The sequence below is a fragment of the Neoarius graeffei genome, chromosome 9, assembly GCF_027579695.1.
Source record: "Neoarius graeffei isolate fNeoGra1 chromosome 9, fNeoGra1.pri, whole genome shotgun sequence".
Lineage (NCBI taxonomy): Eukaryota > Metazoa > Chordata > Actinopteri > Siluriformes > Ariidae > Neoarius > Neoarius graeffei.
In genome coordinates, this window is record NC_083577.1 from 33,256,924 (window position 1) to 33,272,801 (window position 15,878).

General features: G+C 43.0%; 1 protein-coding gene across 4 annotated transcripts in view; it reads left to right on the forward strand.

The window, feature by feature from the left end:
* ptpn4a (protein tyrosine phosphatase non-receptor type 4a) overlaps positions 1–12,780 on the forward strand; it is a 252,672-nt gene extending 239,892 nt beyond the window's left edge. For all 4 annotated transcript variants that reach the window (XM_060929322.1, XM_060929318.1, XM_060929319.1 and 1 more), the window contains exons 24-27: positions 9,507–9,635; positions 9,760–9,908; positions 10,239–10,374; positions 11,810–12,780. In XM_060929322.1, coding sequence (XP_060785305.1) covers positions 9,507–9,635; positions 9,760–9,908; positions 10,239–10,374; positions 11,810–11,902 — 507 coding nt within the window. In that variant the 3' untranslated portion in view covers positions 11,903–12,780. The remainder of the gene's footprint in view (positions 1–9,506; positions 9,636–9,759; positions 9,909–10,238; positions 10,375–11,809) is intronic.
* The last annotated feature ends 3,098 nt before the right edge of the window (positions 12,781–15,878 follow it).

Sequence of the window (15,878 nt, forward strand, 5' to 3'; positions counted from 1 at the left end):
TTGAACGTCTCAAAATTTAGGAGCACTAGTTTGTGAGCTACAGTGGTGCTTGAAAGTTTGTGAACCCTTTAGGATTTTCTGTATTTCTGCATAAATATGACCTAAAACTCCGTCAGATTGTCACACAAGTCCTAAAAGTAGATAAAGTCAAGTCAACTTTATTGTCAAATATGCTATACATGCTCGACATACAGCACAGATGAAATATCAGTCCTCTCTGACCCACGGTGCAAACAGGCAATGCAATAAATAAAAATAGAATAATTGAAAAAAACAAACAACAATATAAACAGTATAAACACTCTAGATAGGAACTAGACATACCGGTAGACTAAACACTCAGACAAACAAACAGTATAAATAAACAGTATAAACACTAGATAAGAACAAGACATAGACTAAACACTCAGACAATATACAGTGGTGCTTGAAAGTTTGTGAACCCTTTAGAATTTTCTATATTTCTGCATAAATATGACCTAAAACAACATCAGATTTTCACACAAGTCCTAAAAGTAGATAAAGAGAACCCAGTTAAACAAATGAGACAAAAATATTATACTTGCTCATTTATTTATTGAGGAAAATGATCCAATATTGCATACCTGTGAGTGGCAAAAGTATGTGAACCTTTGCTTTCAGTAGCTGGTCTGACCCCCTTGTGCAGCAATAACTGCAACTAAATGTTTGCGGTAACTGTTGATCAGTCCTGCACACCGGCTTGGAGGAATTTTAGCCCATTCCTCCGTACAGAACAGCTTCAACTCTGGGATCTTGATGGGTTTCCTCACATGAACTGCTCGCTTCAGGTCCTTCCACAACATTTCGATTGGATTAAGGTCAGGACTTTGACTTGGCCATTCCAAAACATTAACTTTATTCTTCTTTAACCATTCTTTGGTAGAGCGACTTGTGTGCTTAGGGTCGTTGTCTTGCTGCATGACCCACCTTCTCTTGAGATTCAGGTCATGGACAGATGTCCTGACATTTTCCTTTAGAATTCGCTGGTATAATTCAGAATTCATTGTTCCATCAATGATTGCAAGCCGTCCTGGCCCAGATGCAGCAAAACAGGCCCAAACCATGATACTACCACCACCATGTTTCACAGATGGGATAAGGTTCTTATGCTGGAATGCAGTGTTTTCCTTTCTCCAAACATAACGCTTCTCATTTAACCAAAAAGTTCTATTTTGTTCTCATCCGTCCACAAAATTTTTCCAATAGCCTTCTGGCTTGTCCACGTGATCTTTAGCAAACTGCAGACGAGCAGCAATGTTCTTTTTGGAGAGCAGTGGCTTTCTCCTTGCAACCCTGCCATGCACACCATTGTTGTTCAGTGTTCTCCTGATGGTGGACTCACAAATATTGACATTAGCCAATGTGAGAGAGGCCTTCAGTTGCTTAGAAGTTACCCTGGGGTCCTTTGTGACCTCGCTGACTATTACACGCCTTGCTCTTGGAGTGATCTTTGTTGGTCGACCACTCCTGGGGAGGGTAACAATGGTCTTGAATCTCCTCCATTTGTACACAATCTGTCTGACTGTGGATTGGTGGAGTCCAAACTCTTTAGAGATGGTTTTGTAACCTTTTCCAGCCTGATGAGCATCAACAACGCTTTTTCTGAGGTCCTCAGAAATCTACTTTGTTCATGCCATGATACACTTCCACAAACATGTGTTGTGAAGATCAGACTTTGATAGATCCCTGTTCTTTAAATAAAACAGGGTGCCCACTCGCACCTGATTGTCATCCCATTGATGGAAAACACCTGACTCTAATTTCACCTTCAAATTAACTGCTAATCCTAGAGGTTCACATACTTTTGCCACTCACCGATATGTAATATTGGATAATTTTCCTCAATAAATAAATGACCAAGTATAATATTTTTGTCTCATTTGTTTAACTGGGTTCTCTTTATCTACTTTTAGGACTTGTGTGAAAATCTGATGATGTTTTAGGTCATATTTATGCAGAAATATAGAAAATCCTAAAGGGTTCACAAACTTTCAAGCACCACTGTAAACAGTGTAAACACTAGATAAGAACTACACACAGACTAAACACTCAAACAGACAATATAAACAGTATAAACACTCTAGATAGGAACTTGACGTAGACTAAACACTCATATATATATATATATATATATATATATATATATATATATATATATATATGTACAGGCCCGCCGACAGGGGGGGACAAACGGGTATGTTGTCCCGGGCCCAGGAATGGGGGGGCCCCAGAACTGGGCTCTCATGAAGTTGCGATTAAATTATTTTATTTAATTTCAAAATGTGTTGATTTGGGGGAGAAATGTGCTATATTTGCATTCAATAAATGATTTCTAGATCTTTTGCCTTTATTGTCTTTGAAAAAGGCGTCAAGAACCCCCTACCACCCCTACTGCAAAAATGGTTTGGTCTGACTCTTTGATTAAGGGGAAAAAAACGACATCGTTCGATCATAGCGCTTCGACAATCAGTGTGCGTGCCATTTGCCAACATGCACAAGTCAGGAGCACAGAAAAGAAAAGAGAAAAAGAGAGGAAGAAACCAAGAGACTCAGGGGCTCACTGCATAAATATTTTAAAAAAGATTGGGATGATGCAGCAGGTACTGGCAAAGGCAGTGGGGCAGCTGAGCCAGGTAAGACACAGCCAACTTTTTCCAGCCCCGTAAAGTAACCCCAACCAAGGCACGCGCGGCACGCAATTCATGTTACAAACGAGGGGAGAGCAAGTCACACTGAACACCATATCAAACGCACAGGGCATTGAATCATTTCATAACCACAACGGCTTAATAACATTGTGTTTCATATAGCTGATTGAAGCTAAGAATATTCACATTAGCCCGCAATCATATCCCGCCATTTCTCGAGCGGTGTGTTCTTCTCTGCTTTTCACACTGGACAGTACGCACGCACAGTATACTATGTTCGCCCCCAGCCCTGCCCGAAATCCCCCGTCCGTCGCTGCTCCTTCAAGAGCACCCCAATCGTGTGATTATAGTAGACTATCCACGAGTTTAGGAAGGCATTACGGGGGCTGTCGCATGCAGGCTTGGGGCGTAACGGAATACATTTAATGGCGTTCGGTTAAAGGATACAAAATAACAGTAACCGCTTATTCCGTTACAGTACAGGGGGGAAAGATTCAGTGAAATTGGGGATTACTTCACAGGATCACAATGTGTGTGAGGTTGCTGGTTTTGGGGTTTGGGGGGGGCCCATTCAGAGCATTTTGTCCCGGGCCCAGCCAAAGCTGTCCGTGGCCCTGTGTGTGTGTATATATATATATATATATATATATATATATATATATATATATATATATATATATATATATATATACACACACACACACACGCACATAAATTGGTTCAAATAACCAAACAGTCAAGGGCACTTGAGGTATAGCAGGTAAACATGAAACATGAAATAAACAGAATAAACATATGGCCCTTTTCCACTACCCTTTTTCAGCTCACTTCAGCTCGCTTCAGCTCACTTCAGCCCGACACGGCTCGCGTTTCGACTACCAAAAACCAGCACAACTCAGCTCGCTTCAGCCCTGCTTAGCCCCTAAAACTCGCACCGTTTTGGAGTGGGGCTGAAGCGAGCCAAAGCGAGCCGAGTGAGGTTGGGGGCGTGAGCAGACACTCCCCTGTGCACTGATTGGTGAGGAGGAGTGTCCTCACATGCCCACACACGCCCCGCGAGCGCGCTGGGATCTGTAAACACCGCAAACCCGGAAGGAGAAGAATTACGAATTGCGAGAATTTCTGAAGCCTTATGCGCCTCGCCTCATCTATACGCTCTTGTCAGTATCTGTTGGCGTTGTCGGTGACAACAAGCCACAGCACCAAGACCAGCAACACTAACGACTCCATGTCCTCCATGTTTATTGTTTACTATCCGGGTCGTGAGACTACCGCTGAAAAGCTCACTGATGTCACTGTTTGCGCTGCTTAACGACATCATGTGACGTCCACCCACTTTCGCTAACTCCACCCAATGTGTCCACCCACTTCCAGCCAGCACGGTTCAGCGCGGTTGTAGTCGAAATGCAACTCCAACAGCCCCGCTCAGCTCGACTCAGCACGGCACGGCTCAGCCCGACTCAGCCGCGTTTGTAGTGGAAAAGCGGCAAAACTAGCAGCTGTTAAGATGAGGTAGTGCAGAATAGTGCAAATGAGCGAGGTAAAGTGAGATGTGCAGTCCCTGAGTTCAGTGTGTTAATGAACGATGAGATGTATGTGTGTTGGGGTGGGAACTGTGAGGATGACATGTCAGATGCTGAAGGGGTGTGTGCGAGCAGAATCTGTGGCAGGGGGCAGAGGGGGGAGGAGGGGCAGAACAGGGAGGGAGTTGAGCCTCCTGACCGCCTGGTGAAAGAAACTGTTCTTGAGCCTGCTGGTTTTGGCCCGGAGACTCCGCAGCCTCCTCCCCGACGGCAGCAGGCTGAAGAGGCTGCGAGATGGGTGGGTGGGGTCACCTGCAATCCTGATGGCTTTGCGGGTGAGGCGGGAGTTATAGATATCCATTAGAGAAGGGAGAGAGACACCAATGAGAACCCAGTTAAACAAATGAGACAAAAATATTATACTTGGTCATTTATTTATTGAGGAAAATGATCCAATATTACATATCTGTGAGTGGCAAAAGTATGTGAACCTCTAGGATTAGCAGTTATTACCTCACCCGCGACAGAGTAAACGGGGGGAGGTATTGTAATCAGTGCGGTTTGTTTGTTTGTTTGTTTGTTTGTTTGTGTGTCTGTCTGTTAACAATCTAGCGTCTAGACGGTTGCACCGATTGACTTCAGATTTTCAGGGTAGGTGGGCAATGGTCTGTAGATTGTCAGATTAAATTTTGGGGGTAATCAGGTCAAGGTCACCGGAAAGGTCAACCTTTCGGTCAAAATAGCATATTTTCCATTATAACTCAAAAACGGTTGCCAATAGACAGATGTTTACTATTATGAGCATATAGGAACTCCCGTATGGCCTTGGCACCATGATCTTTGACCTTGAGTGACCTTGAAAGGTCAAACTCAAGGTCACGGATATTCAGAGGGTTGTAACTTGAAAACGGTTGATGGTGGACAGATATTTACCATTATCAACTTCTAGGAAGTGCCATATGGGCTTCCATTTGGCAACTTGATCTTTGACCCTGAAAGGTCAAACTGAAGGTCATGGGTTTTCAAAGGGCTATAACTTTAAAATGGTTTGTGATAGCCAGATGTTTACCATTATCAACATATAAGAAGTCCCATATGGGCTTTCAGTTGCCAACATGACCTTTGACCTTGAATGACTTTGAAATGTTAAACTCAAGGTCATGGATTTTCATAGGACTACACTGAGTGCAGAATTATTAGGCAAGTGAGTATTTTGACCACAACATCCTTTTAATGCATGTTGTCCCACTCCAAGCTGTTTAGGCTTGAAAGCCTACTACCAATTAAGTATATCAGGTGCTGTGCATCTGTGTAATGAGAGGGGGTGTGGTCTAATGACATCAACACCTTATATCAGGTGTGCATAATTATTAGGCAACCTCTTTTCCTCTGGCAAAATGGGTCAGAAGAGAGATCTGACAGACTTTGAAAAGTATAAAACTGTGAGATGTCTTGCAGACGGATGCAGCACTCTTGAAATTGCGAAGATGTTGAAACGTGATCACTGAACAATCAAGCGTTTCATTGCAAATAGTCAACAGGGTCGAAAGAAGCGTGTGGGGGAAAAAAAGGCGCAAAATAACTGCACATGATCTGCGGAAAATCAAGCGTGAAGCTAACAAGCAGCCATTAGCATCCAGTTCTGCCATATTCCAGAGTTGCAACATTCCTGGAGTGTCAAAGAGTACAAGGTGTGCAATACTGAGGGACATGGCCAAGGTAAGGAAGGCTGAAAAACAACCACCACTGAGTAAGGCACACAAGATAAAACGTCAAGACTGGGCCAAGAAATATCTTAAGACTGATTTTTCTAAGGTGCTGTGGTCTGATGAGATGAGAGTGACTCTTGATGGGCCAGATGAATGGGCCTGTGGCTGGATCAGTAATGGGCACAGAGCTCCACTCCGACTCGGACGCCAGCAAGGTGGAGGTGGAGTACTGCTATGGGCTGGTATCATCAAAGACGAGCTTGTTGGACCTTTTCGAGTTGAGGATGGACTCAAACTCAACTCCCAGACCTACTGCCAGTTCCTGGAAGAAACCTTCAAGCAGTGGTATAGGAAAAAGTCAGCATCTTTCAAGAAGAACATGATTTTCATGCAGGATAATGCTCCATCTCATGCGTCCAAATACTCCACTGCGTGGCTAGCCAGTAAAGGTCTGAAAGGTGAAAAAAATAATGACATGGCCCCCTTGTTCACCTGACCTAAACCCCATAGAGAACCTGTGGTCCATTATAAAACGTGAGGTCTACAAAGAGGGAAAACAGTACACCTCTCTGAACAGCGTCTGGGAGGCCGTGGTTGCTGCTGCACACAATGTTGGTCGTGAACAGATAAAGAAATTGACAGAATCTATGGATGGAAGGCTTTTTACCCCGCCTCTCGCCCATAGTCAGCTGGGATAGGCTCCAGCGGCTACAGATAATGGATGGATGGATGCATGGAGTTCCATCACCTTGGCTCTCCCCCTCTTTTTTTCTGAGTTCATCAGGACTCTCCTTTCTTCATGCAATGATACACATCCACAAACATGTGTTGTGAAGATTTTAACAGATCCCTGTCCTTTAAAGGGATAGTTCGGGATTTTTGACATGAATCTATATGGTATCCCCGTCAGCAGTGTCGTGCATCCACACTGACTTACCCCCGACAGTGTTCTGTGAGCCTAGATATTGTACAGTGTTGGTCAGTGCACAAGTAGTTCCGGCAGGTTTCCTGGGGTCTGCAAAGTAACACGTTTTTCTTCTCAAAACAGCTCGTGTTCGAATGAGTGATTTATTAGCATAACAAAACCCTTGTAGTCCAAAAAGTCACACCTTGTAATTGCTTGGGGCTACTTTCTCTCAATAGCGATCAGTGCGCGCTGTCACTGTTAACAGTTGTGTGCGAGCTAGCCAACAACTTTCATTAGTTGTTCGACAGTGTTTAGCAGCAGCAAATTGCTTTCCTCCTCAGTATACAAGTGCGCTTCCATGGCAGGGAAAAAGAAACTACCACTGCTGCCTATGTAGTGCCCTATTTATACAAATAGGAGTCATTCAGGATTCAGCCATGACACGGAGCAAAAACATGGCTGAATCCTGAATGACTCCTATTTGTATAAATAGGGCACTACATAGGCAGCAGTGGTAGTTTCTTTTTCCCTGCCATGGAAGCGCACTTGTATACTGAGGAGGAAAGCAATTTGCTGCTGCTAAACACTGTCGAACAACTAATGAAAGTTGTTGGCTAGCTCGCACACAACTGTTAACAGTGACAGCGCGCACTGATCGCTATTGAGAGAAAGTAGCCCCAAGCAATTACAAGGTGTGACTTTTTGGACTACAAGGGTTTTGTTATGCTAATAAATCACTCATTCGAACACGAGCTGTTTTGAGAAGAAAAACGTGTTACTTTGCAGACCCCAGGAAACCTGCCGGAACTACTTGTGCACTGACCAACACTGTACAATATCTAGGCTCACAGAACACTGTCGGGGGTAAGTCAGTGTGGATGCACGACACTGCTGACGGGGATACCATATAGATTCATGTCAAAAATCCCGAACTATCCCTTTAAAGGACAGGGATCTGTTAAAATCTTCACAACACATGTTTGTGGATGTGTATCATTGCATGAAGAAAGGAGAGTCCTGATGAACTCAGAAAAAAAGAGGGGGAGAGCCAAGGTGATGGAACTCCATGCATCCATCCATCCATTATCTGTAGCCGCTGGAGCCTATCCCAGCTGACTATGGGCGAGAGGCGGGGTACACCCTGGACAAGTCGCCAGGTCATCGCAGGGCTGACACATAGAGACAAACAACCATTCACACCTACGGTCAATTTAGAGTCACCAGTTAACCTAACCTGCATGTCTTTGGACTGTGGGGGAAACCGGAGCACCCGGAGGAAACCCACGTGGACACATGGAGAACATGCAAAAACTCCACACAGAAAGGCCCTTGTCGGCCGCTGGGCTCGAACCCAGAACCTTCTTGCTGTGAGGCAACAGTGCTAACCACTATACCACCGTGCCGCCCCGATGGAAATCCAATATTGCAGAAATTAACATCATGGTATCCGCTAAACACACCATGACCCAAAGAATCAGAGGGTAGTGTTTCTGTTACGCTGGATTGAGAAGTTATTATTGCATACGTATGTCTGAATGTACTCTGCTGGTGGCGCTAAAGTGTTTCAGGAGCGTACACCAGAACTAAGCTGAGAATGTTCTCTGTCACTGTCAAATTTCATTAAAATGTGTAAAAATCGTTTTGCCATATACTCCCATATCTAAGAAGAAGGAAGAAGATGAAGAAGAAAACCTAAAATGATACAATCGGGTGCCTGTGCACTTTCGGTGTTCGGCCCTCGAATAAGTAGTCATATTATAAAGGTCAGAGTTGTTTACATTAAAGTGCGTATCACGGGTAAATTCAGGAGCAAGATCAATGTAATTCTCCTATTTTATATTAAACTTTGGTGAAATATCTGTCACATTTTGCATTTTGTGCAATTTTTTTACCTTGCACAATACCAGAAAAATTCAGTTGAAATCAAGCCATTTGAGGCGAATTGGTCCGCCTCTGAAAAAACTTGGCATTTGGATTTCCCGGCAAACATTGATTTTCGTGACATCGCGTGCGGGACGCCTCCCTCTGAATCCTACGTCAGCGCTGGTTTGTTTATGAGAAAACGACCTGGTGGTTTTCTGCAAATTTCTTCAACGTTATCACGTAGTTATTAAAATGGTTAACAGATGTATCGTAGGAGGGTGTAGCAACACCAATCTTGATGGGATTAGTACTCATCGTTTCCCAAAAGACCGGACAATGAGAGAGAAATGGGAGCGCTTGGTCTACACAGGCTGTGCACTGAAACCGTGCAAAGCTCGCGCAACCTGCTGGCGCTTCCGCAGGTGACGTCACGAATCTGGCTCCAGACTCCCTTGGGATTTTTCCAGACGCGTTTTGTTGTTTTATTTTTTTCTGCTGTAGACAGATGGCCTTGTGCAAAATTACCTTTCTGGATGAGTGTGTAAAGGGACATACTTTCATATAAAAGAAACCAAAATTGGTCCAGAATATGCCATTTAAAAGTTCCAGCCAGTTTTCACCTCCTTCCTATGGATGGATATGCCAGGTTCCTGTAAAGTGAATATAAATGGCAGCAGTGTGTGTTTAATATTATACACGGTGATTGACAAGTTAGTCAGCACTTAAGTTATAAATATTTCTCCTCTGTAGAAATAAAGAAGGAAGTGGTTACATTTGTCCAATCACAGTATCCACACAGCCGAATGTTTGATGAATCCCTGATGTGTTCCTACAGGTGAAATGCCATCAGTACTGGCCCAATCCCTCAGGTAGTGCCATCTACGGTGGCTTCGAGGTTTCCTGTCAAACTGAGGAGGGAAACTCTGCATTCTTGGTTCGAGACATGACCCTCACTCACACGGAGGTAAAAAAAAAAAAAAGTGACACACTGGAGTATGTAAATGCCCTTTAATATACTAAGGTTATGTGGTTTGATTTGTGTTTGATTTCCAATAAAGCATGTGGCTTATTGATTCTTGTTGCTTCAGACGGAGGAATGCAGGGAGCTGACTCAGATCCAGTATCTGGCCTGGCCTGACCACGGTGTGCCTGATGATTCTACTGACTTCCTGGATTTTGTTGCTCTGGTGCGGAGTAAAAGAGCAAGAAAAGATGAGCCGGTGGTCGTCCACTGCAGGTAAAGGAAGCGATTGTTCGTATGCTAGTTATTCTGCAAGTAATGCACACCTTTTTGTTTTTCCTTTTTCTTGTCTGAAGCAGACAGGACATATGCCTGCACCTAAAACTGCACTCAAAGAGTTAGTGCGGTTGTGGAACGTCGTCTCGGGTAGCTCTGGCTCTGTGCCGCATTTGTCCATACAACGACTTCTTGGCCGATTTCCAAGATTTTACCATTTTTTTTATCAGTCCTCGAAACGGAGCCCCTGTGGCTCAATAGAAACCTCTAATGTCTTTGTCTCTCGCTCTCTTTCTCCTTCTGCCCCTCCCTCCCCCTGTCTCTGGCCAGCGCTGGGATTGGCCGGACGGGAGTGCTCATCACCATGGAGACAGCGATGTGTCTAATGGAGTGCAGTCAGCCTGTGTATCCATTGGACATCGTGAGAACCATGAGGGACCAGCGGGCTATGATGATCCAGACCCCTGTGAGTCCTCTTTTACACGCTCACCTATTTCTTATGGAGCTGTGAGGGGTGTAGTTTTTTTTTTTTGGATGCTAAATACGCTCTACACATACATAGCTTAGCTTGTATGAGAGAGTAATTTTGTACATGTTTGCTCAATTTAGCTTCTGCTTATAATAAGTTTGGCTTGCACTAAGCAGAAACGAGGCCCACTCAGTCACTTCTCCAAGAGCGTATGAGCGGCTGAGTATATTAATGGAGCAGCAGCAGAAGCAAGGCTAATTTAGTTATGCTACGCGATGCCTTAATGAAGGCTGCCTGCCCAGAGGCTGGGAGCAGGGGAAGGCACTAATTAGACAAGGGAAATGGAAAAGAACGGATATTCCAGAACTAAAGTGCACCAGCACACACACTTACTAGTATTTGTCTGTATAATATACTGTATTAGTCACCATTTGACTTTTCTCCCTGTTTCATTTTTCTCATACACTCACCGGCCACTTTAATAGGAACTTGTTCTTGATTCTAAGACTCCTGTTCTCGGCTGCAGGAGCGGAACCCAGTGTGTTCTTCTGCTGTTGCAGGCTGAGATGCTTTTCTGCTCACAACGGTTGTAAAGAGTGATTATATGAGTTACGACAGTATACACTACCGTTCAAAAGTTCGGGGTCACTTTGAAATGTCCAAGAAAAGCACTGTTCTTTTCAATGAAGATCACTTTAAACTAATCAGAAATCCACTCTATACATTGCTAATGTGGTAAATGACTATTCTAGCTGCAAATGTGTGGTTTTTGGTGCAATATCTCCATAGGTGTATAGAGGCCCATTTCCAGCAACTCTCACTCCAGTGTTCTAATGGTACAATGTGTTTGCTCATTGCCTCAGAAGGCTAATGGATGATTAGAAAACCCTTGTACAATCATGTTAGCACAGCTGAAAACAGTTGAGCTCTTTAGAGAAGCTATAAAACTGACCTTCCTTTGAGCAGATTGAGTTTCTGGAGCATCACATTTGTGGGGTCGATTAAATGCTCAAAATGGCCAGAAAAATGTCTTGACTCTGTTTTCTATTCATTTGACAACTTATGGTGGGAAATAAAAGTGTGACTTTTCATGGAAAACACAAAATTGTCTGGGTGACCCCAAACCTTTGAACAGTAGTGTATCCTTCCTGGCAGCTCGAACCAAATTGGCCATTTTCCTCTGACCTGTCTTATCTACAAGGCGGCGTTTCCACCCACAGAACTGTCACTCACTCGCTCGATGTTTTTTGTTTTTCGCACCATTCTGTGTAAACTCGAGAGACTGTTGTGCGTGAAAACCTCAGGAGATCAGCAGTTTCTGAAATACTCAAACCAGTCCATCTGGCTCAAACCAACACCCATGCCACAGTGGTGTCTCCAGTTTGCTCATGTGTATGCTATTCTGTACATGTACCTTTTTTTTTTCCTCCAGAGCCAATTCAAGTTTGTGTGCGAGGCCATTCTGAAGGTGTACGAGGAGAGCCTGGCCATGCCACTGAAGTCCACGCTGTACAAGTCTGACTAACAGGGAACGTCAGCTTTCACCAACACGTCACCAAGCTTGACCTGCGTATCCCCAGAACCAGCACCACTGCAGAGCCTTGAAGAAGTGTGCTGAACAAAACGCCGATTTATCACACAATGGTCTCAGGTTGCGCGTTTTTTTTTTTTTTCTGTGTGATATTTATCTCCGAGCATTTAGCACCATGTTACAAGGAAAAGAAAGAAAACATTTTGATTCGGACAGTTATGTTTTTGGACGTTCTTCTGCTGTCACGTGGTGCTTGAATGCTTTGTAGGGCATGAGAGATAAATCATCAGGCTTTAGGTCACATTCAGAGTGTGAGATCATTTGGATAAAGCACACTTTTTCAAAAGCACTGTGAAGATCCAGAGGGGATGCATTGGATGAAAAAATGATTCTCGAGCCAGGATCATACATAGGACATTTAAAACCAAGCACTATTGCACTTTATACTGGTAACTGAACAATTCACCAAGCTTCATGAAAATGGAAAAAAAAAAAAAAAAGAAATTAAAATTCTGGTACTCATCGAGAATTTGAGTGTTCAGAGTGTTTAAGTGTTTTTATAGTTTTATAGTGTGATATAGAAATATACACCCACCCTGTGGTGCCATATGTCAGTAGAAAAGGGCAGGCCCGTGAGTGTGTTGTTGCTTTTTATATATATATATATATATATATATATATATATATATATATATATATATATATATATATATAGTGCAATGCAAAAGTCTTAGGCACCCTATTTTTTTAATACAAATTTTGTTATAGATGTTTATTTTATCAATTCTGCATTATTAAGTCATTACAAAAACACTTTAGATTTCCGAACATTACACCCCCCACCCCCAAAAAAAAAAAACCACAGAAAAGAAGCATATTACATAAGAGACACTTTTCAGAAAAAAAAACAAACAAACCATGAAAGCTGCTGGGTTTTGCTACAAAATGAAGACGCGAGTGTGACGGTCAAAGTGTCCAGAAGAACTGTGTGTGGTTCTGCAAGATGCTCAGTAAAACCTCCAGCTCATTTCCTTATCAAACTGCACTCGTTGTACCCGAGACTACTATTTAAGAAAGAAAGCAAAGGGTCATCATGCTAAATATTAACTTTTAGTTTTCTGATTGTTGAACTGCACGTTTCAGTTGAAAGATTTCATTGCGTTATTTTTGAAGACATCTTTACTTTAACGTTTCTTTGCATGTGCCTAAGAATTTTGCACAGTACTCTATTCGCTCGCCTTGTTGATAGAAAACAAATTATCCACACAATGCGTTATGAGTTTTAAGAAAGATATTTATCATGTTTTAGTTTCACTCTCCCGCCCTGTCCGGTCAACAAAAATGCAGTTAATTCTTGCTCCTGATGAAGATGATGGCTTGTTATCTGTATGCACACACTCTTCCCCCCCTCCTTCGTTCTTTCATCATAGGTAATGAGTGCATTTTATTTATCAGCATCCTTGATTTGATTGAAATGCACACAGTTGCCAGGAAACCTAGGAGCACTTTGTTTTGTGTTACAAACCCGCAGCTTTGTTATTTTCATCCTCTCTGTAATGCTAAGTGACTGTGCTTGCTCTTTGCATCTCTCGTCTCCAATCTGATGGAGTGTCTGGAGAGGGGTCTTTTCTCATTTACAGTGGTGCTTGAAAGTTTGTGAACCTTATGACCTAAAACATCATCAGATTTTCACACAAGTCCTAAAAGTAGATAAAGAGAACCCAGTTAAACAGATGAGATAAAAATATACTTGGTTATTTATTTATTGAGGAAAATGATCCAATATTACATATCTGTGAGTGGCAAAAGTATGTAAACCTTTGCTTTCAGTATCTGGTGTGACCCCCTTGTGCAGCAATAACTGCAACTAAACGTTTCCGGTAACTGTTGATCAGTCCTGCACACCGGCTTGGAGGAATTTTAGCACATTCCTCCGTACAAAACAGCTTCAACTCTGGGATGTTGGTGGGTTTCCTCACATGAACTGCTCGCTTCAGGTCCTTCCACAACATTTTGATTGGATTAAGGTCAGGACTTTGACTTGGCCATTCCAAAACATTAACTTTATTCTTCTTTAACCACTCTTTGGTAGAACGACTTGTGTGCTTAGGGTCGCTGTCTTGCTGCATGACCCACCTTCTCTTGAGATTCAGTTCATGGACAGACGTCCTGACATTTTCTTTTAGAATTCGCTGGTATAATTCAGAATTCATTGCTCCATCAATGATGGCAAGCCGTCCTGGCCCAGATGCAGCAAAACAGGCTCAAACCATGATACTACCACCACCATGTTTCACAGATGGGATAAGGTTCTTATGCTGGAACGCAGTGTTTTCCTTTCTCCAAACATAACGCTTCTCATTTAAACCAAAAAGTTCTATTTTGGTCTCATCCGTCCACAAAACATTTTTCCAGTAGCCTTCTGGCTTGTCCACGTGATCTTTAGCAAACTGCAGATGAGCAGCAATGTTCTTTTTGGAGAGCAGTGGCTTTCTCCTTGCAACGCTGCCATGCACACCATTGTTGTTCAGTGTTCTCCTGATGGTGGACTCATGAACATTAACATTAGCCAATGTGAGAGAGGCCTTCAGTTGCTTAGAAGTTACCCTGGTGTCCTTTGTGACCTCACCGACTATTACATGCCTTGCTCTTGGAGTGATCTTTGTTGGTCGACCACTCCTGGGGAGAGTAACAATGGTCTTGAATTTCCTCCATTTGTACACAATCTGTCTGACTGTGGATTGGTGGAGTCCAAACTCTTTGGAGATGGTTTTGTAACCTTTTCCAGCCTGATGAGCATCAACAACGCTTTTTCTGAGGTCCTCAGAAATCTCCTTTGTTCGTGCCATGATACACTTCCACAAACATGTGTTGTGAAGATCAGACTTTGATAGATCCCTGTTCTTTAAATAAAACAGGGTGCCCACTCACACCTGACTCTAATTCCACCTTCAAATTAACTGCTAATCCTAGAGGTTCACATCCTTTTGCCACTCACAGATATGTAATATTGGATCATTTTCCTCAATAAATAAATGACCAACTATAATATTTTTGTCTCATTTGTTTAACTGGGTTCTCTTTATCTACTTTTAGGACTTGTGTGAAAATCTGTTGATGTTTTAGGTCATATTTATGCAGAAATATAGAAAATTCTAAAGGGTTCACACACTTTCAAGAACCACTGTAGCATACATGACTCATAAGTTTTAACACATAAAGCTGTCTTAACAAGAGTATAAAGACTACTGTTGGTCTGGAGTGAGTGAAAGTGTGTGTGTGTATGTGAGGGGGCACGATATGGGCATGCATGGCTGTTTCCATTTGTGCCTCTTCTAGTTGCCTAAACAGCACAGCTAGCCGTGATGACTGATCTCAGGCCTCCTCAGGTCAAAAAGACTTGCTTGTTCTAGATAAGCTTTTATTGACGATTACTGAGCACCCTCTAAACATGACGTTTCTCATATTTGAGCTCTGTATCTCACCGTGCTTTAAAAGAATGATCACAGCTGCTCATGAGGAGTTGCCAGAGAGTTCCTGAAAATAAGCTTTTAAGTTGATATGCTCCATGACGCTTGATGGTGACCTGCTTTAGATGGGGAAAAATAATTCTCAGTAAATACAAGTCTGACATGATGCAATACATGCTACATCAAAGGTCAAGCAAAAGCACACAGGTACAGGAAATGTGTGTGATCTAAACATACCACATGTGCACACATATCGGTGCATAAACAGGATGAAAGATGCTGTGTGCGTGTGCGCTTGTTCATGAGATGTGTATCTGCGGCTGGTCTGTTCACTTCCTGTCTGAAGCTGTGAGCTCATATGTTGCCGTGTGCTGATATTGTGACTCAGTGGATGGCGCTCGAGTGTATATGCAGCACAGCATCTGAATCCATACATTGCCACTGTGGAGAGATCAGTGTCATGGCGACTACCCAACACTGCACTCACACACACGGGGAGA